The sequence below is a fragment of the Seriola dumerili genome, unplaced genomic scaffold, assembly GCF_002260705.1.
Source record: "Seriola dumerili isolate Sdu_G_001 unplaced genomic scaffold, Sdu_1.0 BDQW01000138.1, whole genome shotgun sequence".
NCBI classification, from domain to species: Eukaryota; Metazoa; Chordata; class Actinopteri; order Carangiformes; family Carangidae; genus Seriola; species Seriola dumerili.
The window spans coordinates 8000286-8025879 of NW_019174393.1; the positions used below are offsets into that span (position 1 = coordinate 8000286).

A 25594-nucleotide genomic window follows, 5' to 3' on the forward strand; every position below is an offset into this window, starting at 1 on the left:
CCTCTGCGAACGTCAAATGAAAACAATATTGCACTTGCAGCCACCGGCCACCTCTGCTAACTGAGTTTATGATATAATACCGTTGGTTGGTGGTTGACGGATTGAGTGGTGCGTCGGCTGTGACGAGGCAGTGGGTTGTTGATGTGTCCCTCGCTTCATCTGACTCCCACGTCAATCTCTCCTCCATCCAGCTGGATAGGAGAGAGGTGGGACACATGAGAACAAGAGGGAGAGAGAGAGAGAGACCAGCAAAGGAAAGAATAAATGACAGATTGAATGAATATCCGGTGTTAGATAGAGAAGAGGAGAAGAGACAGACCAGAATTTATGAGGTGAAGTTAAGAAGAAACAGATTGTTTTACCATTCATAATAACTAAACACAGACATTGGTTTCAGCTCTTTCTGTAGTTGTTCAGTTGGATTAAGATGAGGACTCACAGCAACCACCTCAGAACGCTCCATTGTTCTCTTCTCATCCATTCTCAGATGCTTTTAGATGTATGTCTTGGGGTCATTATCCTGTTGGAAGCACCATGACCTGTTACTGAATCAGAGGTCTCTGACACTGGGCAGTGTGTTTCGCTTCAGAATGCCTTGATATTCTTATTTCATTGTGCGCTCCACAGATTCAAGAGATACTGTACCAGACTCAGCCAAGCAACCCCATAACATAACTGAGTCTCTTCTATGTGGGAATGGTATTCTTTTCTTTAAAAACTTCATTTTTTTCTTCTGTTAACAATGAGCTGATTAAAACCATCTTTCCGTTCAATGTGGGGTCAATTTCCCTGATGCGACTGCAAGGAGGTTGGCTACGGTCCCATAGACTTTAAACATCTTATTAGCAACTGTGGTCACAGGAACATCAAGCTGCTTGGAGATGGTCTTTTAGCTTTTGCCTTGACCGCGGCGGCCACAAATATTTTCTTCACCTCCTCAGAAAACTCGATTCTTTTTTTTTGTGTGTGTGCAGTGTGGTGTACACAGTGATACCAAACAGCACAATGAGTACTGCCATGGACATCATGCTCCGTGCAGCCTTGCACCATGATTTGTGTGAGATAGACTCATGAACAGGGATGTTAACCAGCTCCAATGATTCCTTCAAACCTTTAGCCGTTACTCTGGACTTCATTTTTACCTCACTGATCATTCTGTGCATTTGGAGTCATCTTAGCCGGACACCCACTTCTAGGGAGAGTAGCCACAGAACTAAATTGTCTCCATTTATAGACAGTTTGTCCGACTGTGGCCTGATGAAACTCTTTGAAATCGCTTTATAACCATTTCAGCTTTATGCAAGTCAAGTACGGACAAGAACAATACAATCATTTCTGCATTATTAGTTAAAATAGATTTTTGTTTGTTATTGTGACTTAGATGAAAAACATTTTCATAAATGCAGATAATTACAAGGAGTTCCCTTTTGGTTTTCTGCACCATGGTATGGTTGGTTATTGGTTGAAGTTTTCAGATCTGCTTCCATTACATGCTGTCATGACGGCAGCAAGTCGAAACTGATTTGTCTCCATTGTCATGTATGTGAATAATTATTTCACTGTATCAGACTTAATGATTGTAGCTGACTTGCTTGGAGTCATCAGTGAAACTTGAGGGTATTTAATTGGAGATAACAACTGTAAGCAGCATTATACTGTATCTTAACACGTGCACACCATTGCCAACCTACAATGTGTTATTAAAATGACCAAATAACACTAGATTACATTACATTACATTACATTACATACACTTAAGCGAATCATTTCACATGAAAGTCTGCTTCCCCACCAATAGTAATGATACACTGCCAGCAGTGCAGCAGAGAAGGAGAAAAAGACAAAGCTAGCCGGGGGGAAGAAGAGAAAAGATAAGAGAAGTTCAGTGTGCCCTACAGGCTGTAAAGCAGGATTGGACTATCACTTTAATTTCCCTCTCTCTGTTCATTTGGAGTGGTGAAGTTTGGCTGCAGGTGGAATCCCTGTTTAATTACAAGTGGAGGGGGCAGGAAAAGAGTAGGATAAAGAGAGGAATAGAGATGAGGCAGAAGAATTAGTTGATAATAAAAGTCTGTGCAGATTTAATAAATGATCACTTTCCCACTGCAGGTTGACTCAAAGGCCCCTGGCATTATGTAAGGAGGAGGGGAGACAGAGAAAAGAGGGAGAGAGGAAAGAAAAACAAAGTCAAGCTTCATAAACTCTGTCTCAGTGTAGCGATGAAGATCTTAAAGAGGAAATAATGAAGCACTTAGAGAGAAGACTCTTCCTCCCTCTCTCCCTTTGACACTCATCCCCTACACATACAATAGACACACACACACACAGACACTTACTGTATATACACTGTATATATAATTGAATGCCATTGTGCCATCACAGTAAATGATCAAGTACGTCTTCATCTCTCTCCCCACACATTAAGGCATCAAGTACCCCTGTGATCTCTGCCTTTTTTAAAAGCATGATTATATTCAGCAGCTTCCATCTCTCCCTATTGTGAAAAGAGGGAGAGTGCAGGGTGTAATGCCTGTCATTTGCTCACCTGAAACAGGAGGGAATTAGAAATGCCATGCACCCCATCCTTTGTATTTATCCCTGCTGATATGATAGCGCAGCCATAGTGAAGAGACACTGAGGCGTAATGGTTGCCTCTCTGGCAAAGCCCACGAAGAAGATAGCATGAAATGAATGTGATATCGAGATGAGAGAGACAAGGGGTGCATTGGGTCGTTTAGCCACCAAATCCCTCAATTTTTTGATAAAAGAGGGGACAAAAGTGTTGTCTGCTTGAGTGTGTGAATGTGTGTTTCTGCGTGTGTGTGTGTGTGTGTGTGTGTGTGTGTGTGTGTGTGTGAGAGAGAGAGAGAGAGAGAGGGAGCTCCTGATAGCGAACAGAGGCTCTGGAGATGATGAATGTATGATCTTATACACCTCAGAGCATCTGAGTGACAGAGAAAGACAGACAGACAGAGACAGAGGGAGAATGAATGATATCAGGATGCAAGTTCTGGAACAGAGGACTCACATTGGCACCCATCGCTTCTGCAAGGCTCTGAATGTGGTGTGTGTTTGTCTTTGTGCGTGTGCGTTTTTATCTGTTGAGAAAACCATTTCCCCAGATGCAGGCATCTGAGGCCTCGATAGGCATCAGGAGGTCCCTTCCATTCTACAAAGTCTAAATCCGAGTGTGTTTTTGTATACAGTATGTGTGTACATGTGGGTGGTGTGTGTGTACTGGCATATCTTCCACCGATGAAGTGTTAAATTATAAAGCGTTCAGATATGGTGGCATTGTTTGCTACAGTTCTGTTTGGGTGCTTAGCTTTTATGGCAGATCACAAGGTGACAAACCACTCGATGTGGTGACATGGTTACGTAGATTACATAAACGCACACACACGTGCACACAGGGAGATTGTGGTTTCATAGACTCTCATGATAAGACTTTGGCAGCTGAAATCCCTCCATAGGCTAATACAATGGCTTTTCTCTTCAGTGACTAATAGGTTATTTAGCCGGCAGTGGGCTGAGGCAGTGGTGGATCTGAGGAGGAGGAACAGGCTCAGTGGAGAGTGACAGGAAGGGAGGGAATCTATCATGTGAGATGCAATGAGGATCATTGAGTTTGATCATGTGCTCACACACTTGCACCACTATCTCTGTGATTCCATCTCAAACTCATTCCCTTTATCTACCTAATGCAAATACGCCTGTACACAGTCGGGAGGGCAAAACATACCTGCAGATTTTTTTTTACCAAAGCACACACACATATGCTTAACACACAAAGATGCACTTCTATTGTTTCTAATCTGTAATAGCATGCATGATTCCTCCTGACTTTGGCAAGGAGATACACTTCAGCTGAATCCATTCAGCTGTGTGTGAATCTGTGTCAGTGTGTGTGTGCATGCGCACATGACTACTGGAGTATGCTATTTATAGTTGTAGGAGAAGATGCATGGAAGACACATAAATGTAGAGAGCAAGAAAGAGAATGATGTAGTGGTGTGTTTTCAGAGTATCTCCACTGTGTCAGAGTCTGACTTCAATGACAATATGTACATCTTTGTGGTTCTTGTGCATCTGTGTTCACACAAGTCGAAATATGACTTCCACAGTGAGCGTGTGCAAAATTGTAGCATTGACTTGGTGTGTTTTTATTTGAGAGAGAGAGAGAGAGAGAGAGAGAGAGAGGCTGTCAGGCAGAGATGTACTGTGTGATAGTCTGTGTCCAACAGAGAGAAGTGCCGTCAGTGCCAGGCTGTGCTTTAGAGATACCACTGCGCATAGGCATTTCTGATCTCTCGTTACATCAGTCATGCCCTACATTGGATGGTTTAATTATGGTCCTTTTCATACCCTTAAATATGGAATTTAGTCCGTAAAATGTGCTGCAAAGAGATGTATAATTGCGTCACTTATGTCCGGAGGTACAAAAAGAGACTAGTATGCAAAAGAATTTGATCCTCAGAATCTGCTGGAGGTGGTGCACTGTCAGGTGAACTTACCTCAGTTCCCATTATCCATCCATCTCCCCCAAGCTTTACTGGTGCTGATCCCATGCTCTGACCTCTGACTTAAGGTTCTGTATGTACAGTTAGCAAACACTTTATCAGGAGCACCATACTGATACTGGGCAGGGCCTCCCTTTGCTCTCTCCTCATCGCATGAATTCCACAAGATGATGGAAAAATTTAACACAATTTTTCAGAATTTCCCTGCAGGGTTTACTTTTGTTCGATTCCATAAGAAATAACTGGGGATGGATTTGTCACTGAAAAAGTTATGAACTGATGTGTGATCATCAGCTTGTTAATTCTTGTACTTGACTAGCATTCATCAGAATGTTTTGTAAGTAGTGTTATGATCAGTAAACATGTATTGTTACTCTTACACAGAGACAACTTTTTGGTGTTTCCTCTGTTTAAATTGGATTACAAAAACCAGCTGAGCTCCGTCTAAAAACTCATATTTCAGGAGTAAAGTCCAGTTATTGTAGGCACACATACGAACACACACACACACACACACCCAATATCAGTCCCACACTGATGATGTCGTCTCTCTTTCCCAGCTGTCATCGGTGAGCAGCCTGAGTGACAGCGGTCATCCACCAATGACGGCACATTAATCAAAAGTGCCAGCAACACCTATTTTTGCACCATGCTGTTACCATGGTGACATGAGGAGGGGATAGCTGACATCTACCTCAGCTTTGCCCCCTGCGCTTGGTCACTCACGGCCCATGCCAATCAGTGCCACTCAATGCCAGTTTGAATTGGCAGGCCTATATATCATAAAAGATAGACTGCTATCCCAAGTGGCCACGTTTCCCTTATGGAGTCAGTGGAGAAAGATGGAAACTGTCAAGCAGTAACAATTTTATGAAAATCTGTGCTGATACAAAATACTTTGCATTCCCATTTTGCACATTAGTATGGTTGGTCCCTTTGTTTTTGCAGTTAATGTGTATTTGGCTGTAATAGTGGTCAAACCGAGAGATAACATTTTGTTGATTTACTTTGTTGTCTGGTTAAATCATGTGTAGCAGAAGGCCTTTTTTTTTCTATTCTTACAAAATGTAGGAACATTAGGAATCTCCCATCACGTCCTCAGTGACTTTTAATAGAGACAATTTACTGCTATCCTAAAAATTGATGTTAAAAATGTTTGGTCATTCAGGTCGCACACAATAATGCAGCAACACGATATGTTGTGTTTTGAATAAATGGTGCAACTATCACTGTTCACCTTTCCACTTACACATACATACACATACTTTTACCTTGTAGTATCTGTTTGCAACAAGTTCAGGCTTTTGCTATATATATATATATATATATATGCTATTGTCTGAAGTACTTGACTGCATTTCTAGTAGATTAGATACAGCACTTGTAAGGAAACACAAAACATTAACCATTATCCAACAATTCCTGCTCCCTGTACGCTTTTGTTTTTGAATTCTTGAATCACCTGTTAGGCATTATGGTTTTACATGGGATAGAAATTCATTATGCTTGTCTAACCTGAGGAGGGTTTGTAAGCTTGCAAGTATTTGAAAACAGTATTTTGAGCCCCCTAATCAATTTATCTATTATCATTGATTCATCTTTTTTTTCTCTCTCTCTCTCTCAAACACACACACACACACATCAGAAGCAAGCATGCAGATATATTCTCCATCACATTCAAGTTCCTCCCATGACAGACATAAACACTAGATTTCTTTCAACATGACATTTCTCTGGCATTTCAATTTTTCTGTCTTGTGGTAATGTTTTCCATTAAATGTTTGCTCATCCTCACTCCATTCACAAAGACTGAATGTCTTCCACAGTTTTTAATCGTTGTTGCATATCTCTCTGCAGCTGTCAAGGGTGCCAGTGGAGGCCTGTGGCCAATACTCAACCTGCAGTGAATGTCTTGGATCAGGAGATCCCCACTGTGGCTGGTGTGTCCTGCATAACATGTAAGTGCTACTGTCCTAAATTCACATATACACTCACTCACAAACATACATAAACAATCTTATTTCTCTTCTTTCTTATTCTTGAGACATACGAACAATATATTTCTTTCTTCCAGTTCACTCACTGAGTCTCCAACATACTTAGCAGACAGTTTGGGGGGTTGCTGTGATTGGGTTGTTGTGCTCCCCTACCACCATGACGCCTGGGCCCATGCCCAGCACTCCATCCCTTGCAGCCCTTGAGCATTCAGGGGCTCCTCTAATCAACCCAGGCCAAGTCTCAGATTGCTTTCCTGGGGCTCGGCCTTGTTCCAGCGTCCCCCTTAGATCCATTACCAAACCTAACCACTGGCATTGTTTACCAGCCCTGAAACCAGAGCCTGGTGAGAGCACAGACACTGGCGGGCACGGCCTGGGCTCTAATGGGCACCACTCCAATCTTCAGGCGTTGACACGGGGAGAGTGATAGCATCTGTTATAGTAGGAAACTGCTGAATGAGATCTCAGAGATTATCTCGTTAAGCACAATTGACTCACTCTCTACCTTCCTTACCTGTCCCCTTTCTCAAATTTTCTTTTTGTTTTACCTAACATGTTGCATGCTTTACCTAGCTTGTCTGTCTTTCTGTCATTTTTTTTCCCTCTTTGACACACACACACACAAACACACACACACACACACACACACACACACACACAAATTCTCACACATCCCAGCCGCTGTCAAACCCTTGTCCCTCAAGATTGGAGTGGGAGATAGTGCTAGCTGGGGGCAGGGAGATTTCCCACTCCACTGTAAATTGAAAATTGGTTTCTTGTGTTGTTGCTAGCCCTTGGGTACAGAGTGTTTGTGTGTGTGTGTGTGTGTGTGTGTGTGTGTGTGTGTGTGTGAGTGAGAGTGAGAGAGAGAGAGAGCGAGTGAGTGAGACTGAGTACATTTAGCACCTTCATCCCTGCTGGCACTGAGAGGACATGGCGAGGGCAGAGAAGCAGTCTTGAGTGTGAGAGGAGCATAAAAACTCAAACCCAAACCCAGAGAGGAAGGAAAGGAAGGTGGACAGGGACGGAGATGGTGGGACATACAGATGTGTAAAATTGAACATGACAAAGCGAGAGAGTTAGGGAAGCATATTAGTAGACAAGAGAGATTAGTGAATTCTGAGGCTGGTCATGGAAACAAATTTAGCGAGAAGATCTGTTAAAAGAAAGGTGAAATGTGATAAATTAACAGATCTACAAAGGGTCATAGTGAAAAAACAGTAAGTTTTTGTGAAACAGAGTGAAGGAAGGAGAAATAGAGGATGAATGTGTTTCAGGTCTCCAGGGTAGAAAGTGCATTAACCGAAAGAGGACACACTGATGGGTTATGGGTCACAAACTAGAGGTTGTAGGCAAAGTCACACATAGACACACACACACACACACACACACCCACGCATATATACATAATTCATCAGTCTAGAAGTTTTATGTTCATCCCAATCTCTTGTACTGAACTTTTGCTCTAAGCACTCTGTAGTACTCTATACCGAACATGAACCAACCATATGGTTTATTCCAGCAGATCAGTGAATTTAAAAAGAATTTGTCCAGAGGTGAAGTAGAAGGATCAATGTAAAAAACAAATTATGTGTCACCACTGAGTAGCCATCGTGCAGATAGTTGCCACTTGGAATGTGCTTGCAATTTCAATGAAATCTTAAGTAAGTGTGACTGTGTGTGAATATGGTACGCTTGTGAGTGCATGTGTGTTTCTCTCTCCCCGTGTTTGTGTTTCTGTGTTTCTGTGTGTGTGTGTGTGTGTGTGTGCATGTGTGTGTGTGTGTGTGTGTGCATGTGTGTGTGTGTGTGTGTGTGCGCGTGCGTGCGTGCGTGTGTGTGAGTGTGGAGAAACCCATTAACACCCTGGACATCCTCCCAGTCAGAGCAAATGGGTGGCCACAGATTGGCCTGTCACACTTAGCCTGATAGAATCGGCTCACCTCAGCTCACCCGTCTCTTTACACAAGTACACACAAGGGCAGGCAAACACACATGCAAACCCCTCTTGCTGGAGAATCAGTGTCAAGTCACCAAAATGAGAATCAAGCCCAAAGAGAGAGGGAGAAAATAACCAAAACGCCACTTTAGTTGATTTCGGGTGTCTCGGTGTTGGACCATCACAAGGGCAGAAAGGGAGATTACAGGTGTGTGTGTGTGTGTGTGTGTGTGTGTGTGTGTGTGTGTGTGTGTGCGCACATGCTCACATGTCCTGTCAGTTGGACACACATCCTCCTTCACCCTTCTAGCACACAAGTTGCACGACCCAATGTGACTGATCGACCACAGGTTTACGTTTCCCAAAGTCCCCCCTCCTCACCGCTCTCTAACCCCCAGCCAGTGAATTCTTAACAGGGTCTTGGTGTAACTGAACCCCCCCTAAGCGCCAACTCCACCACAAGGCAGCCAAGGCTTCTATAATCACCCCTGTTTGCTATCTGTCATTCTGTCCTATTAACCACCTGATGTATTTACTCTGTTGGCCCTGTCCTTGTAAAGTTTACATTTTTGCCTTTTTTACCTTAGGAACTAGAATAGACTCAATGGTCACTTACTGCAAGCATACTTGCCTAATGGTGTCCAGCCTATATGAAAACATATTTGATATTTTCTTGATAAAGTTGATAAAAAAAATTAACTGACAACACTTGCCACAGTCTGAAGTCTTCTGCTGATTACAATGTTTTTCTTTAACCCAGCATCAGGAGTTAAATACATAAGAGCACTTTGGCTCAAAAGATTCCAATGTAAAGTAATCTTTTACTTTCTAGTCCTACTTTCATCTTCTCGTTTACAAACTTGATTGGATATTGGTGGACAGATAAAATTCAGTGGGACACGCTGAGTGTGGAAAATGTAGCTAATGCTAGAAGACATTAGTCTACTCAATGAATGGTATGCTGGGTGTGGACTGTGAGATCAGAAGTGGTGCAAGACCATTAACATTCCAGTAGGTGTTGATAACATCCCAATAGAAAAATTTTTGTGCAGACAAACGGCCAATCTTACATTCAGTGTACTATTTCACAATTTTCTGAAAACTTTTCAGATGCATTTTTAGATGTGCTTTTTGTAATCAGTCTCTTCTTTTATCATATTTGCAGAGAAATTGCTATATATAATTTTAACATGCTGAAAGATTAACAAAGTGCTGTCTTGTTAGGAAGATGGTGTGACTGTGAATTAACAGTGCATTAAGTCTGTCCTTGGTGAAAAAGTCTGACACACACATACACGAAAACAGGAACACACACATACCTGACCCAAAGCCCTTCTCGTGAGGTGTCTCAGCCATAACAAATACAACAAATCCAGTGTGAGCTGAGCTATTTGATATTCAGACGATAGAAATATTTATCATTTGTCCTTCAATCTGCTTTCACCTCCACTCCAGTATCTTGGCAGGATAAGATTTTTTATTTATATCACTCTAAGAAATGACTTAAATAAAACAGAAATATCGGCACCCGAAAAGAATAATTACTGATACACTCAGTCGTCAGTTTATTAGGTACACCTAGCTAAAACAAATGCAATCTCATGCAACAGTCCTGCAATGAATCCTGCCTTCATGAAGGTTTCAGTGTGAGGTGTTTGGTGAAACTTTGTTAAATTGAGTCATTTTGGAGGCTGCAGTTTGTGGTGCTGTTGAACTGTATTGCATTATACAAAGAGGTGTGCCTGTTATTTAGTTGACCCTCATTGATTTGAATGTGTTTGACAAAATAATAAAAACACAAAAGTAAAACCAATGAATGAGCCTCTATTAGTGAATGATGCTGGAAGCCCACAGGGTCAGTCTGCAGTGCTGTAGAGAAAAGTGACAACAGATACATATTCATAAAATTATATATTATAAGGTAAGATAGTTTTTTTGTGTTCATGTTCAGTGCAATGCTATCTTTTGAAATGTTTTTCATGGCCTGGCCAAGGTTAAAGATGTTTCTACAAAGGATGAAAACAGGCACCCTGCGTAGTCCCCTGATTACCCACCAAAGGCTTAAACCATGCATCTTTAATAACATGTAGCAAAAAGGCCCAAACTCAAGGAAATCTTAAAATTCATAAACTCTCTCCCACCCACACTTTTTGTGCTGGAAGGAGGGGTGTTGAGGGCAAGGATAGCATGCAGTTCCTCAGTTCCAAAGTGTTCTTCCAGATAGTTTGTTGTTCCCAATCAACCTTGAAATCACCTCACTGGTCTGAGAGCAAACAGAATTGCAAGCAAGCTCTCTCTCTCTCTCTCTCTCTCTCTCTCTCTCTCTCTCTCTCTCTCCCTCCCTCCCTCCCTCCCTCCCTCCCTCCCTCCTTCTCTATCAGCATTGCCTTTATTTACTCTATAGATCGGTGAGAAGAGCTGTTAGAGAGAACACCAGGGGAAGAGGAGAAAGGCAATCAATAGTACAGGGGAGGAAATCAACAGGGGTGGATGGTGCACCTTTTTTGTGTGTGTGTGTGTGTGTGTGTGTGCGTGCGTGCGTGCGTGCCTGCGTGCGAGTGTGTGTGTGTGTGTGCGTGTGCTCGTGCATGCAGTCATTGTCCTTGACAAACACTGACCATTTATAAACGCAAACCTCTTCAATAATCACTCACAAGTTTGACTTTGAATGTATTTGGGGGCTGTGTATAGTCAAATGCTCCTATTTACCAAATCAAATGTATATCATATACACTCCTTATGTATATTTTTTGAACCCACTAGCAAACTTTGCATCAGATTCTCCTCTCCCCTGCAGTGAGCCCTGCCACTGTTCGAGTAAACCTGAAGCCTCACCTGTCAACCAAACTGTCTTGGCCTATCAAACTCAAGACTCTTGCTCTCTTCTGCTGAGATGCATGACTTATGCTAATGCCTGTCTAGGCGAAAGGAAAGTCTCCACTCATATCAGCCCCTCCTTTTCATCATTCCCGTTCTTTCCACTCTTTTAGCACTGACATTGGATGTCATTCTCTGTCAATCAGAGCCTCAAGAAGGACTCTTACAGAAGATTACCTCTAAGGGAGTATGTAAGAGAGCAGACATAGCAACCATGAATACATAAATTATTTATACTACATCCCATCTATGTCCATTTAAACAACATTTTGTTTTGTTGTTTATGGAAACATTTAACTTCCTCGTTTTTTCTGCATATTTCAATATACAAGCCTAATTAGTGATATATGACCTGGTAAAAGCAGTATTTATAAATCACACTTCATAATGCCAATGCCGCACACTTGACTAATATGTTAATTGCTTGTTCTGTTCAGCAAAACCCTTGAGTTTTATGTCTTACTGTTTTTGTTTGTTTACAGTCTGACATGGCATTTTTCTCTGTGGTTTCCATCCACACTTCAGTCCCTCCAAGGCAGAGGCACCTCTGCAATGAGCCAGTATGTCAGAAATGTTAGAGCTACGTTATGGATATGTTACCTCTCCTAATGCCGGTCTGTCAGCTGTCAATTTTGTAAGTGGTAAACTAGGCTGTCACAGTGCCTGTCACGTGTGACAGCTGGGCAGATTGGAAACCATATTTGGAGAAGTAGTATTGTCAAAATGAATGTCATCATATTTGGCATGGATGTTGAGAATATCTCACATTACTCTGTGATATCGATGTCAATTTGGAACAAGTGGTGCTAATGTTGCAATATCTTCACATTAATAATTGGTTTGACATATCTCAATCTCTGCTCTTGGCTGCGATAGTAGTAATATTCCCAGAGTGCTGAAATCATTTTCCCTTTCCCCCCTTTTCTTCCTTTTTCATTTTCTTTTTCTCCTCCTCCTTTCTTCCTTTCTTCACTATCATTCAGATCACACTGCACATCATACACTGTTCACACTATCATACACTGTTTTCTTGAGTTTATGTGAGCGTGTTTGCACGTCTGTGCTTCCATCAATCCACTCAGAGTCTGTGTTTATTTATTTAGCCATGGGTTTCCCGCTATTTTTGCATTTTTTGCTCGTGCATGCATGTGCACACGTGAGCTGTGTGTGTCGAATCCAGGAATATTTTGTGTTCAGAGGCGCGTTATGCCCATAAACTGCGTCACCTTCCCACTTCTTCTAACTCCTTTCCTCTCTTCCTCCAAACACTCACAAACATCGATCCCTCGTCCTTGATGTGGACTGGGGACAGTAAAATCATCTGTGCCACTGACCACAGGCAAATGCCATCTCCTAGTTCATTAGAGTAGGTCTGTCTATACAATCAATAGTAAACCTCTAGAGGTAAACCATGATATACAGGGGAGTCCTCATGAATCAGTGGACCCAAACAACCACTGTGTACTTACAAATTTTATGGGTTTGAATATGAACACATACATTGATCAGAATAGACTCTACTTTATCAAAACGAACAGATAAGATAGATCTAAATGCTTTCATGAAGTTGTGTGTTGCAGTCACACGATCACACCTTAATAAACCGTTGTCAAACACATGTACAAGCTTATTAGGTTGATACAACATAGTTCAAGAAGTCATAAATAAACACACAAAATGGCTGATAAAACTTGCGAGTCATGCTGCAAAGCCTCCTGTCTTCTAAATCCTTTGTATTCCAAGGACATCGTTGGTTCTGTCAAATGAATAACCTTTCGGAGGGAAAAGCTAATTGGCAGATCCACTGAATGGGTTTTCTTTCTCTCTCTCATATTAATTCTGCACCACCGCTACCTGTCGCTGTGTTCACAGTCATCCGTTACCTGAGTGTGCTCATTACTGTGGTATGGCACACTAATTCTAATTAAACTGCAGCACCACAATTAGCATGCTACCTAGGATGCATTGTGTTTGCTTGCGGCGGCCACTAGCCTGCCCCAGGAGATAGCCGTAAGTGCTTCGAGACATATTGTTGGCAGGGAAAGGCATTGTTTACACCAAAAGAGTTTTTCCACTGTTAGTAAGAGTGAGATCTAACAATAGTCCGGCTACATTAAGTAAAAACATCACCTGATAACAAAGGCCAAGCTAATAAGTGATTAGACTGACATTTATGACGTAGTTAATGTAATTAATGTGTGTTTATTTGTTGCCTGTTTTAAATGCACTATAACAAGAGTGCTTGTTTGTGTGCTATGTAAATGTTAACTTGGCAACTACCATGTTTTAGCTACTGCTGATGCAATGGAGTGTGACTGGATGGAAATGTTAGAGGACTAAGAAAATATTTTCATTTTCATAACTTCAGCTAGAATAAAGAACAACTATAAAGTTATCATACCAATAAAAACACAATGCCAGTATCTTAACAAACTACAGTATGATTTTATTTTATTTATTTTATTTTTTTCTATTTATTTTTTGTAAATAGCTGGACTACATCAGCATACCCAGTCACTAATAGATTTCCAAATTAAGAGATCTCTCTTCACATGTGTATCCACTCTGAATACACAAACTGTGTTCTGAGCTTTGGATCTGCTCTGAGATGCTTTTTACAAATTAGAACAGCCTGACTTACAGCAGACCTTAATCAAAAATTCCAGTTCCACTTAATGAGTTTTTGCAGTGCAAAAGCCTTGGCTTTCTAAATTATTAGAGATATATATGATTTTAAAGGCATTGTATCACAAGTTAAGCCACTTTAAATTAGTTGCAACCATGACAATGCACTGCTTAGCCTAATGTTAGCCTAATATTCACACACAGAAGAGCTGGATTTGGCTTTAAACAGTGCTGAAATGACTTGGTCAACTCTCAAAGTTAAATATATTCAAAGTTGCTTCTTTGATCTTGAGATCCTTGCATCCATGGCACTTGCTCTGATGTTTGTGCCCAGGGGAGGATGACCATCCCCTGAGTATGGGTGACTGGTTTCACCCCCCCTTACCCCCACCCTCCACCTCTTGCTGGATGCTAAGGGAAGTTGAGGGAAGGGAACAAGGCCAAGAAGTGACAGGGGCATCAGGATGGAACGGAGTGCTGCACCTCCCAGTTCCCTCTCAACTATCACTATCATAGTGTGAAAAGACACACACACACGCACACACCCACACAAAACAATCTACCTAGCCCCAACACACACACAACCGCACAGACAAGAGCTGCACGCTAACTTTTAAGTCAGGACCATTGCTCACTGTCACCTATTGTCACCCCACCACACACAGGGTAACACTGGGAAATGGAGATGCACACACAAACACACTCTCACAGAGGAGAAGGTGTCTTGCTTTTGTCCACCAGAGCAAGAAACAGGCACAGGGACTGACATGAGACAGAGAGGATGAATGAGAGACGCGGTGACAGTCAAAGGTGAAGCGAAGTGAAGCTATATGGTGATGAAAGGGACGAGTGTGACGAGAGAGAACGAGAGTGGGGATGAGAAATCTTCCAGCGAAGAGCATAAATTAAGCTCGAGAAGGAGATACTCTAGTTGAGGATATGAAGGTAAAAACGTTTACACACACAGGCATACAGTTCATCTTGACAATGATAGAGAGCCCCTCTGGGAGAGGGTACCTACGCAGGTCACCTAATGCCATATGACATAGCTGTTGCTATGGCAACGACAACGTAGTAAGAATATAACAACCATGTTATATAATCCAACAGTAATCCCCACTGATTTTTCAGTATTAATGTCAGAGAGTGTTGTCACTGAGATTACTCACATACAGAGACAGTAATGTCATCATTACTCAGGACTCAAGCATCACTCCGACTGCTGCATGCACAGGGTGGGGTGTTCCATACATGCGTTTTATATGTATATATGTATGTTTATATGTAAGTGTTTGAATATGCATTTAGTAAGATGTTTTCACAAGCACCCTGTCTGAGATATGTTCATTCTGAAATATCTATTTTATTTTAAGTGTCCTCACAATCCTAGTGGTACTGCAGGTTTTGAGTAGAAATCTGTTCTATTATTTTTATATTTTCATCTTAGAAACATAGAGCAAATGATGTAAGGCAAAAACTAAAAGACGAATCTGTATGAGACATCATAGACATAGCATTCACACACTTCAACAGCTGCATCTTCTCATTCAGAGTTATGGCTGTAAATAAACACACCTTAACGCTACAAGCTGGATATCGACTGCCTGGATCCATAGTATCAAATGTTGCCGTCTGTAGCCGCACACATGTAGGATCATGACACAATATATGGAAGATAAAAGCCAAATGCACTATTGAATCCCCATTGAAACAGCCCTCCAGTGCCCTTCATTGTGATCCTCAGAGACAGTTATGAAAACATCATCAAACAGGGAACTTCAATTCACAAATACCTTGGGAAACACTGTAGTGTTAGACTGCACCGTACAGTCCAGTGATAAACTGTTGTTTTCCCTTGTCAGTGTCTGGGCTTTTATTTTATGAATGTGAGGTTAGATTGTGTTTTGATAGAGTAATAAGTGGGACATTGATATATGAGCTGTTTGGAATCGTTCCAATATTAGTTTTTAGATCCTGTGGCTGTCTTATCCCGTCTAAAGTATCATGTATGTCAGTCCGATATTTACATCTTTAAATACAATGAACAATCTTTGAATTGGGCATTTAAAAATAATATAATAAAAATAGAAAATATATATACAAATAAGCAGCAAATAAGCAGCAAAAGTGTAGAAATAATATCTGTAATAACAGTACCCCTTCAGTCCTCTTTTGTGTCAACTCAGTGCTCCTTCATTGTCTAATTTGTGTCTTCAGAAATATTTCATAAAACAAAATGACTCAATAATTCAGGGAAAGAATTCAGGAAAGCTAATTTTGTAAAAGACATCTGTCGTCACCCTCTTTAACCTCCCTGCCCCTCAGAATCACACATGCCAACATACCTCTGAGCCAGACAGATAAAGCTGTTTAATATAGAGAACCTGGCCTAATGGCATCTTCAGGGGCAGCAGTGGCATCACATATGCTAGATAAACAGCCTAATAAGGCTGCCACACCACCACACTATTAGATAGCTCTGCCAGGGGGGTGTTTGTTTGTTTGTGTGTGTGTGTGCGCGTGTGCGCGTGTACGCGTGTGTGTGTGTGTCTGTGTGTGTGTGTGTGTCTGTCTGCGTCTGTGTGTGCGTGAGAGAGAGAGAGAGAGAGAGATGAAGGAAGTTGGTGGCATGGCTTTTGACAGCTTCTAAAATTGAGTGGTGGAGTGTGAGGGACCAAAAATCACGGCAGAGAAAAACAGCTGCTGCTTGTTTGCCCAGAAGGCCAGATTGATGCTGCCGATCGCCATCTCTTCCAGCGTGTTTGTGTGCATGAGAGAGAAATATAGAATTTATGGAGGTTGTTGGAAATAATAAATGCTAATAGCCCCCATTTTAACGTTTATGGAACATTTATAGACAAAATCAGGTTCCCTCCCGCCTCAATTGTTTTATGTATTTTTATTTGTTTTAAGAGATTGTTTTATCTCATATGGTTTTATACCTGTGCAAACTCTCAGCAGCAGTGTTACTGTGTAATTTTCCGCTCAGCTGGTGTTCTTGCATTGGAAGTACGTAAAGGGGACGGCTCAGAGATTTCTAGACCTGGGGGCAGCCACTTTGCAATTTCTATGTCTTTGCGTATGGGCTTATAAGAGAGAAACTGTGTGTGTGTGTGTGTGTGTGTGTGTGTGTGTGTGTGTGTGTGTGTGTGTGTGTGTGTGTGTGTGTGTGTGTGTGTGTGTGTCTGTGTGTCTGTGTGTCTGTGTGTGTGTGTGTGTGTGTGTGTGTGTGTGTGTGTGTGTGTGTGTGTGTGTGTGTGTGTTTGTCCACAAACGGGAGTAACAGGGTCATGGCCAGTGGGCCAGGTAATGACTCTCCCACCGGTTCCTCCATGCGGATTTCTGCTCTGTGGACCACCACTCTTAATGATAGTACAGGGATGCACACTGACTGTTGTGTGTTTGGTTGTGTGTTTGTGTGTATGCGTGTGTGGTTACGTGTATGAGTGAGAGATGTGGCCATTTGGCTGAATGTAGATTTGTGTCATTTGACTGAATCTGACATAGCTCCTGCTCTACAGTAACTTATACAGCCTGGGGCTATTAGTATGTATAGGATTCCATATAGTGTCTGATGATGCATGGGTAGTATGGTAATTGGGTTTCAGTTGGACTACAGAGTGCCTATTTGTTGCTTATTGATTTACCACAAACAGCAGTGTAGAGCCAGAAACAGTTGTGTAGAAGACAATAAATACTTTAAAAACTCAGGTTTCACTGCAGGAGGTTTTATTGCTTGTTGAATATGCAAACATGTAGATATGTAGATATATATCTTTAGTGTATATATATACAGACTGTATATACTTGTAGACCATTAATGTGTCTAATGCTTGTTTATACCTGTGTGTGTGTGCGTATGTTTGTGTGCGTGCATGCATGTACGTTCACATGTGCGCTTGTTTTCCTCCAGCGACATGAGCATTTGATTGAGCTGAGGATGCCTGGACCTCGGCTTTGTGAGAATTTAATAGCTTTCATTTCCCAGCCTGCTTGACCTTCTCCATGCCTCACATTAGATATGCATTACACCTGAAGTCTCACATGGCCAGATACACCTGCACCCTCTCTTTAGTATATTCTCTCTATGCTCCCCCGAGCCCTGCAACCTGTGCCCCACTCATACTCGACTAGTTTCAACCACTAGTTATGATGCAGCCTTATGCCAAAATATATATATCATTTTTCCCTCATTAATCTAAACTCAATACTTCATAATGACAAAGTAAAAACTGAATTTTAAGAAATTTTTCCAAATGCATTCTGTAGTAGTCTCACAGCTGATGATGCATATCAGAGCAAAAAACCAAGACATGAGGTGAGGTGGAAGGAACTGCTTGAAGAGCTCAGAGACAGGATTCTATCAGTACACAGATCTGGGAAGGCTACAAAAAAAATCTGCTGCACTGAAGGTTCCCAAGAGCACAGTGGCCGCCATAATTGAAATAAAGTGACTTTTTTGAATTTAGCGTAAGGTTGCACCATAACAAAATGTGAGAAAATTGAAGGGGTATGAACACTTTTCTGAATGTACGATATATTTTGTTCCAATACCTTCAAAATACCAAAGAACACTGTGTTTGATACTGATTTTGGCCATTGTGTTTATTTTTTGTTGACATCACACTACATTTCATTGAATGGTTTTTTCCTAGTCTCCTGCATGAGTCACAGTTCGGTTCTTAGAATTATTTTTCTCTTTGTCCATCTTCTTTATCTAGTTTTCAGTCATTTACAGCATATGTCTCATTTTACTGGTGCACATTTCAAACCCAAATTATGAATCAATAAAAGAATGGTGTTGCTCCTTTTTTATGTTAAAAGTCCCTTTTTAAGACAGACATACAGTATATGTTAGCGGGCCTGCAGTGAATTAGAACTATTTGATTTCATCAAGCCATCATTGTGCTAAATATGGATATTTTTGTGTACATATACTACAGAGAATAACAGAGAATAATCTTGTATTTTAAACATTATAGCCAATTGAATTGTCAAAAGGGCTAAATGAAAAATATTGTGATGAAATATATTATTTACGAGACCATCCAGCTTTGAATGGCTGACAGCCTCATCAGCAACAATTGCAGAGGCAAAAAATCCATCTCTGCCCTCTCCTCAGTCTCACTCTAATTGTATCACCTTATCAAAGGCTGGGAGAAACAAGAGTGCAGATTAGTTTCCTTTCAGGGCCAATCTAACCCTTTCAGCTCACTCTCTCATAATGTGTCATTGCCAGTCAGTCAAACAGCTCTGCACAACAACAGTATTTACTAACCAAATGAAGACATGTTGGATGTCAAATTCTCCACAAAAAAGATAGCCCCAGTCAGGCTTCTTATGACTGTTATTTGAAATCTAAATTGCTTTGATTTCTGGGGTTCTCTAAATGGTCTATTCTTCTATATTTACAAAGGGTGGGAATGCTTCATATTGTTACAAACGATGCAATCTTTTTTTCTTTCAAGGTCTGTCTGGATAGTAATTGAAAACAATTATCCAGTGCTTTGCTCTGATAAAGCCCACCTCTTACATCAGCTAAACCATGTACGGCATTATCTTCAATATCCTTTCAGTAAAGCCCCAAATCAGCCAGAGCAGCTACATAAATTCCCCTTTAGTGGTGGGTGTGCACACTTAACTTAATCCAAATCAATAAGTGTGCATGTCCTACACATTGGTGAGACATTCAGTCAGGATGCAAGACTAGTTCTTAAAGAAAAAGTCACATCTGTTAGTTGATGTCACCCATGAGCAACTCACTTGGGTTTTCTGCCAGTATATGCAGCAGAATGAACATTAGGGTATAACAGGAAAGACTGAAAAGTAATCACATTAGAGCTGCTTTCCCCACAATGAAAGTAAGGAAGTTGTGTGCATTGGTATGGACATTTTTCTCCAGTGTGTGGGTACCAAAAACCAGACAGTTTAGTATGAACACTTACCAAAAGCCAAAACACCACACAAAAGTTTCTCCTGCCTTGATGTTTGCTTTTGAGGTAAACAGTTGGCGGATGACATTGAGCTGCAGAAAAAGTTAACCTGGGGTCATTTTTTTCTCTGGCATACTCTGTGTATTGTTGGTACAGCCCTCTGTGATGGCACTCTTCACTGCGCCATTGCAGTAGTCTCATTGAATTGAGACGTGGTGCTGTTGCCCATCCCTTAGAGAGGCAGAGAGATGAAAAGAAGAAAAAAAGCCTCCCTGCATGGTCGTCCATGTCTGGGTTTTGAAAGCTAATCAGTCGACCTGTTGGCTATTTCATCCTGCGCAGCAAGTCTGTGACCCTGAGAACGAGATGAAACTTACAGTCCCTGCAGGGCTATATGACATCTCCATAGACAAACAGAGGCTGTCCAGATACTTGCAATACAGTTCACTGGCTCGCACTGCCACCTCTATTAATGTCCAATATGACATTTCAGAGTTGGTGAAGTTTGTGCAGGAAAGTAAAAAAAAATGCAGTATAGTTGGCATTGCAAATATAATGATGGGATAAAAGGCAATCGCTGTTGATAATCAGATTTGATTCACTAAAGGGGGTAGGTTGAAAAGAAAGTCTACAGGAAGTCATACAACATATATATATACAGTCATATACATGAGCAAATATAAGAAAGTAAATACATCCAGTTGGCTATTGGTACAAAGCACTAGCAACATTGAATGTGGTATTTTTAATATGATAATCTCAAGGATTAACAGGTAAATGAAGATGAAGAAGAAGATCCCATTTTAGTTTTCAAATATAAATTCATTTGTTTTGCTTGTAGAATCTGGGAGAAGGTCAAACATGGACTGGACATGGAGGAAAGTACTGCCACACTGCGCTTCCCTGAGACTCATGTCCTTTTGCTTTGGGGTGTTTGTTTTTCAAGATGTCCATATTTACTTCACATTTGCATAACAAGCGAAACAAATTGGCCCCTGTCCTCTTTTTTAGAGCAGACTGATATACACTCTCTAATAATAATGTATTAACAGGCCCGATCCAGTTATGCCAGGTTCAGTTTTTGCTCTCATCAACTCACGCTGCCTCATTATGTCTTGTTGGCTTGTAACTGTATTAAGATACATTATAAAAGTCTGCAGACGATAAAACCTGTGGGCTGCAAATCTTCGCAGAAGTAATTATTGCTCATAAACATTGTATATTGTAACTCGCATACATAAAAACCCAAGCTAAAAATGTTATTTGCTGTGAGATGGACACTAACAAGTCTTTGCAGCATGCCGTGTTCACTCTGATTCTCTCTGTTGCACTGTTTCCCTGCATCATCATCTTTCCAGTCCTCACTCCTCTCATTTGTTATTTACAGCATCTAGCGTCTCACAGAGATGATGTCATAAACCTGGGCCATATAGGGGCATAACAACATTTATGAACCCTCATAAATAGAAATATGATAATCGTAGAAAAGTGAAACATCAAAGTCACATTTATGATGTATTTTTGTTTACTGCATTCGCACATGGAAATGTGTGGATAAAATAATAGATTCCCTATGTTTAAATTTGACATTTTCTTTCAGCAGTGTTATTGCTGTTAAAAATAGTCAGAGGGCTGGTTCATGTCACCTTATGTCAAACATGAGCAGTGGTGGCTAAGTTGAAGGTGCTGCTTGTGTAAGAAAACCAGAACCTGGAAAATTACCAGTTATTAACACATTGTCAACGAAGATGACAATATTGAGAAATGATGGTATTCACGACTGAGGGCTTCTGCTTGAAATACATCTCCCTATGGTCTTACTGTATATGACGGCATTTGAGTAAAGCTAATCTAGGGGCAACTGCATGCCTCACTCATTTGTTATGCATTAAATATTCATTATTTGTTATCAGTGTCTGTTATTTTGTCTCTTGTATTTTCTCTATTAATATGTCCCATTATATTGCTCTCAACATCCCTCAGGAATCAATAAAATGTAATGTAGCTGTCTAAAGATATTGAATAGAACAGTGTTTAGATGTATATTTTTTGTGTGTGTGTGTGTGTGTGTGTGTGTGTGTGTGTGTGTGTGTGTGTGTGTGTGTGTGTGTGTGTGTGTGTGTGTGTGTGTGTGTGTGTGTGTGAGAGAGTTAGAGTGAGAGTGAGATAGAGATTTATAAATTGACATGGTGCGATAACCACCCATTTGTTATTTGCTTGTAATGATTCAGTCACTCATAATGATGATTCACTTACACAAACTGTGCCAGGAAATGCTAATAATGCCACAGTGCTCATCTTTTTGGCATGAAATTTGAGGTGTTTCTTCCAAAACACAATGTACAGTGACACTGTCAAGGAACAAACACGTGGAGAAACATTATTATAGAAACACTCACACACAAAAGCGAAGCGCTTAAACAAAATGTCCTGCTGAGCATCTTTTTACAGTGTTTTTTTTCCCTAGATATCAACAACAGACCTGTGGGCATGCAGGGAAGCAAACCGAGTGTGTATGTTTATTATATGTATATTTGTAGGTGAAAGTGTGCAATTGTGGGTTTTCTGTGGGTTGTTTGCCTGAGGGTACTTCTATGTTGCGGTCTTATTAAATCAGGGCTAGAAAAGGAGGAACAGACAGGAGTGATAGAGAAGCACAAAGGAACCCAAAGCGATTAAAGCCCTACTCAAACCGGCTTAGCAGGGAAAGCTTCACAGAAAGCCAACAATGGTTCGCTTCCTTTAAATCTTGCTTCTCTTTTGCTTTCCTTTCCACTCTCTCTCTCACACTCTTTACCTCTCCTCCTGTTCTCTCCCTCTCTAAAACAGATTATTTCTTTTCTTTTTTCTTTATGTCTGTCTTCTTTGCAGCATGTTAGGCCGCTTAACTTTACAATACTCATGTCAGGTCAAAACCCACCCTCCCTCAGTCTTTCCAATTCAGGATAAAAAGCTCCTTGCTGCATAAGGTATTACTGTATCTCAGACGTCAAACGCCTCGAAAGTCTTTCTTTCATTTGTTCATTACGACCTCTTCCTTTCTTTTCATTCTTTTATTTCTCTAAAGGAGTTTGAGGGCACTCTCTGGATTTGCCAGGCTTTTAATTGCACTGCAAGTTTTTGTCTAAATCAATAGGGGATTAAACTTGAAAAAGTTTATGAGGGGATTAGATGAGAAGAAGAGGGTGTGGGTGTTTCGAGAAGAATAGAAGGTTGAGGTTATATCGCAGTTTACGCTGCTGCATTTCTCACTAAATTTTTCACAGGACATGTATTTATCAACAACACAGAGTTTCGTCAGTGTTATGGCAGCTACTTTTGCTGTAATATACGACCTATAAACTTTCCACTGCAAGACTTTGGCGGGAATGAATTGCAGCTTACATACCCTGTTCTCTTATAAGCCCATTGAGATATTCAGACTATGGGGATAACCCTGCTGTATATCAAGGGATAGTGTTTGGAACAGGAGCCAGTAACTTCCTCTTACAACACAAAGGCTCCAACCCCACAAACCACTGCACGGGACTGGATTAGACGTGGTTTGGTATAAAGAGCGAAAGAATTCATTCCTGCGCTCCGCCAACATCCACATCTCCACCTGCATTTGGCATTGCCCATGAATGCCAGTCTTTAAGACAGCTTTACAAAGAAGAGGTCTACCTCTGTCCCAACGGACCGGTTCCACTTCCACATATAGAGCAACCATTGTTTTAAATGCAGCTGCTCCCACCCCCTGGAGACCAGGTTTCAATTCACTGGACACTGCCGCTGGTGTGTTGCCGGAGAGGAAATATGATAAATGTGTCTAACTCCGTCTGTCAGGGAGCAACAGGACATTCTCTTTTTCCCGGGTGCCAGCAGGTGGAAAGGGGTAAACCCTGGTCAGGTTACCACGTGAATGTATGTGCACGCGGGCGTGTACATGAATTTGTAATCCGCGAATAAAACCCCCTCTCTTGTGTTTTTTCCAGGTGCGCCAGAAAGGAGAAATGTGAGCGCTCATCAGAGCCGCGGCGCTTTGCATCGGACATCAAGCAGTGTGTGCGTCTCAGTGTCCACCCAAACAACATCTCAGTGTCCCAGTTTAGTGTCACGGTGAGTGGAGAGAAACACACTATTGAGTTGAGTTTGAGTAGATGCACAGTATTTACCATATAACTTCTACCTGATTCACCTTCATCTGACCTGCATTATTGCCGCAGCTTTTCTTTTTCAGATGGTTTAAATTAGATACTAGTTGCCATTACCTTATTGTTTTATTACTATGCTTCTTCCTTGTTCAATTTATAGAAAATATGTGGTCAAATTTGAATGAGAAGTGACTGAATATATTTCTCTGTCAATAACGAAAAAACACTCCAAGCAAGCATTTATTTTAGTTTTGTCATTTTGCCGTAAACAGTGCGGATTGCTGAATGTGTTGCGAGTGTGTAGTGAGAAAATCTTGCCTGGCAGATTGACAGTATTACACACTCAAGCATAATTTGTAATGCGATGTAATTATGCTCTAGATACTGATTAGTAGCCAGTGTTAACTGTGTAATCCTGCTTTACATTATTTTACTGCCTGCCAACATGCATCCTTGAAATCCTGACCTTACAACTTCCTGTCCCATCCAGTGAAATACTTTCCCAACAAATGTCAACAATCATTAACAGCACACAGTTTAGCTCAGCTGTGTTTATTGGGATTGTTGGCAGCTAAATGCACCACTTTTTTCCCCTGGACATTTCATTCTAAAACAGCTGCCAGATTTAAAGGGTCTGAATTGTTTGTGATTGTTTAAGGGTATTGATTAGTGTGTAAGGACCTGTGATCCATTGCAACAAAAAATATCTCTCTGCAGGACCTGGAGCAATACAATGCTCTTGTTGAATAGTTGTTTGCACTCTTACCTGTTAGGTGAGAATGTGAATACAGATGCAGTGTCATTTGTATTATGATGCTTTATTTTATTTATATTACTGTATGCAGACTTTGATGACTATGCTTTTTTAGCTGATTAGCCTTGTGCCGCACTTGAGTGAAATGAATCAAATAGAGACCTGTAGCTCTTTCCTCACTTTATCCCCTTGCACTGCACCAGATTTAACCTGCACCAAAGGTCCATTCTGATTTGTTGATAATTTGTCACTGGGACGGGAGGAGGCTGCATCTAATGTTTTTAAGTGGCTGTGTATGCGTGTGCCTACATGTGTGTATCCCTATGGATGTGTGTGATTTTACTGCACAGTATTGGCAGTGTCTGAACACATCATGATGTTTCATGGATTCCAAAGCTTACTGTTGAAAGATAAGCTATTTTAAAGGTTATAACACTGAATGTTATGAAAATCCCACTGACCTTAACCACCTTAAGTGATGTCACATTTCAATTCCCATTTCCTATTTAATGGCGCTTTGGAAATGGTTTTGAATCTCAGAAGCCAAGTGCATAAATATCCTATGTGATTTTCTAAGGTCAAGCCTAAATGACTATTTTCCTTCCATGTTTCTCTGAGGGTCACACAAGGTGTTGATTTTCTAAGGTACACCTCTGCATCTCTCCTAATGATATTCATGGGGTGTGTGTGTGTCTATGTGTGCGTGATGTTGCTCAAGCCTGAGCCTTTAGAGAGTGTTTAACCTTTTCCCAGCAAGAAGGCTTTAACCAAAGGCTATGCCATCATCCAACTGATTGCAGGGCAGGGACTTCTGCC

General features: G+C 41.1%; 1 protein-coding gene across 3 annotated transcripts in view; it reads left to right on the forward strand.

Moving 5' to 3' along the window:
* plxna4 (plexin A4) overlaps window positions 1-25594 on the forward strand; it is a 239595-nt gene that overhangs the window by 148540 nt on the left and 65461 nt on the right. For all 3 annotated transcript variants that reach the window (XM_022748997.1, XM_022748998.1, XM_022748999.1), the window contains 2 exons: window positions 6378-6478; window positions 23866-23989. In XM_022748997.1, coding sequence (XP_022604718.1) covers window positions 6378-6478; window positions 23866-23989 — 225 coding nt within the window. The remainder of the gene's footprint in view (window positions 1-6377; window positions 6479-23865; window positions 23990-25594) is intronic.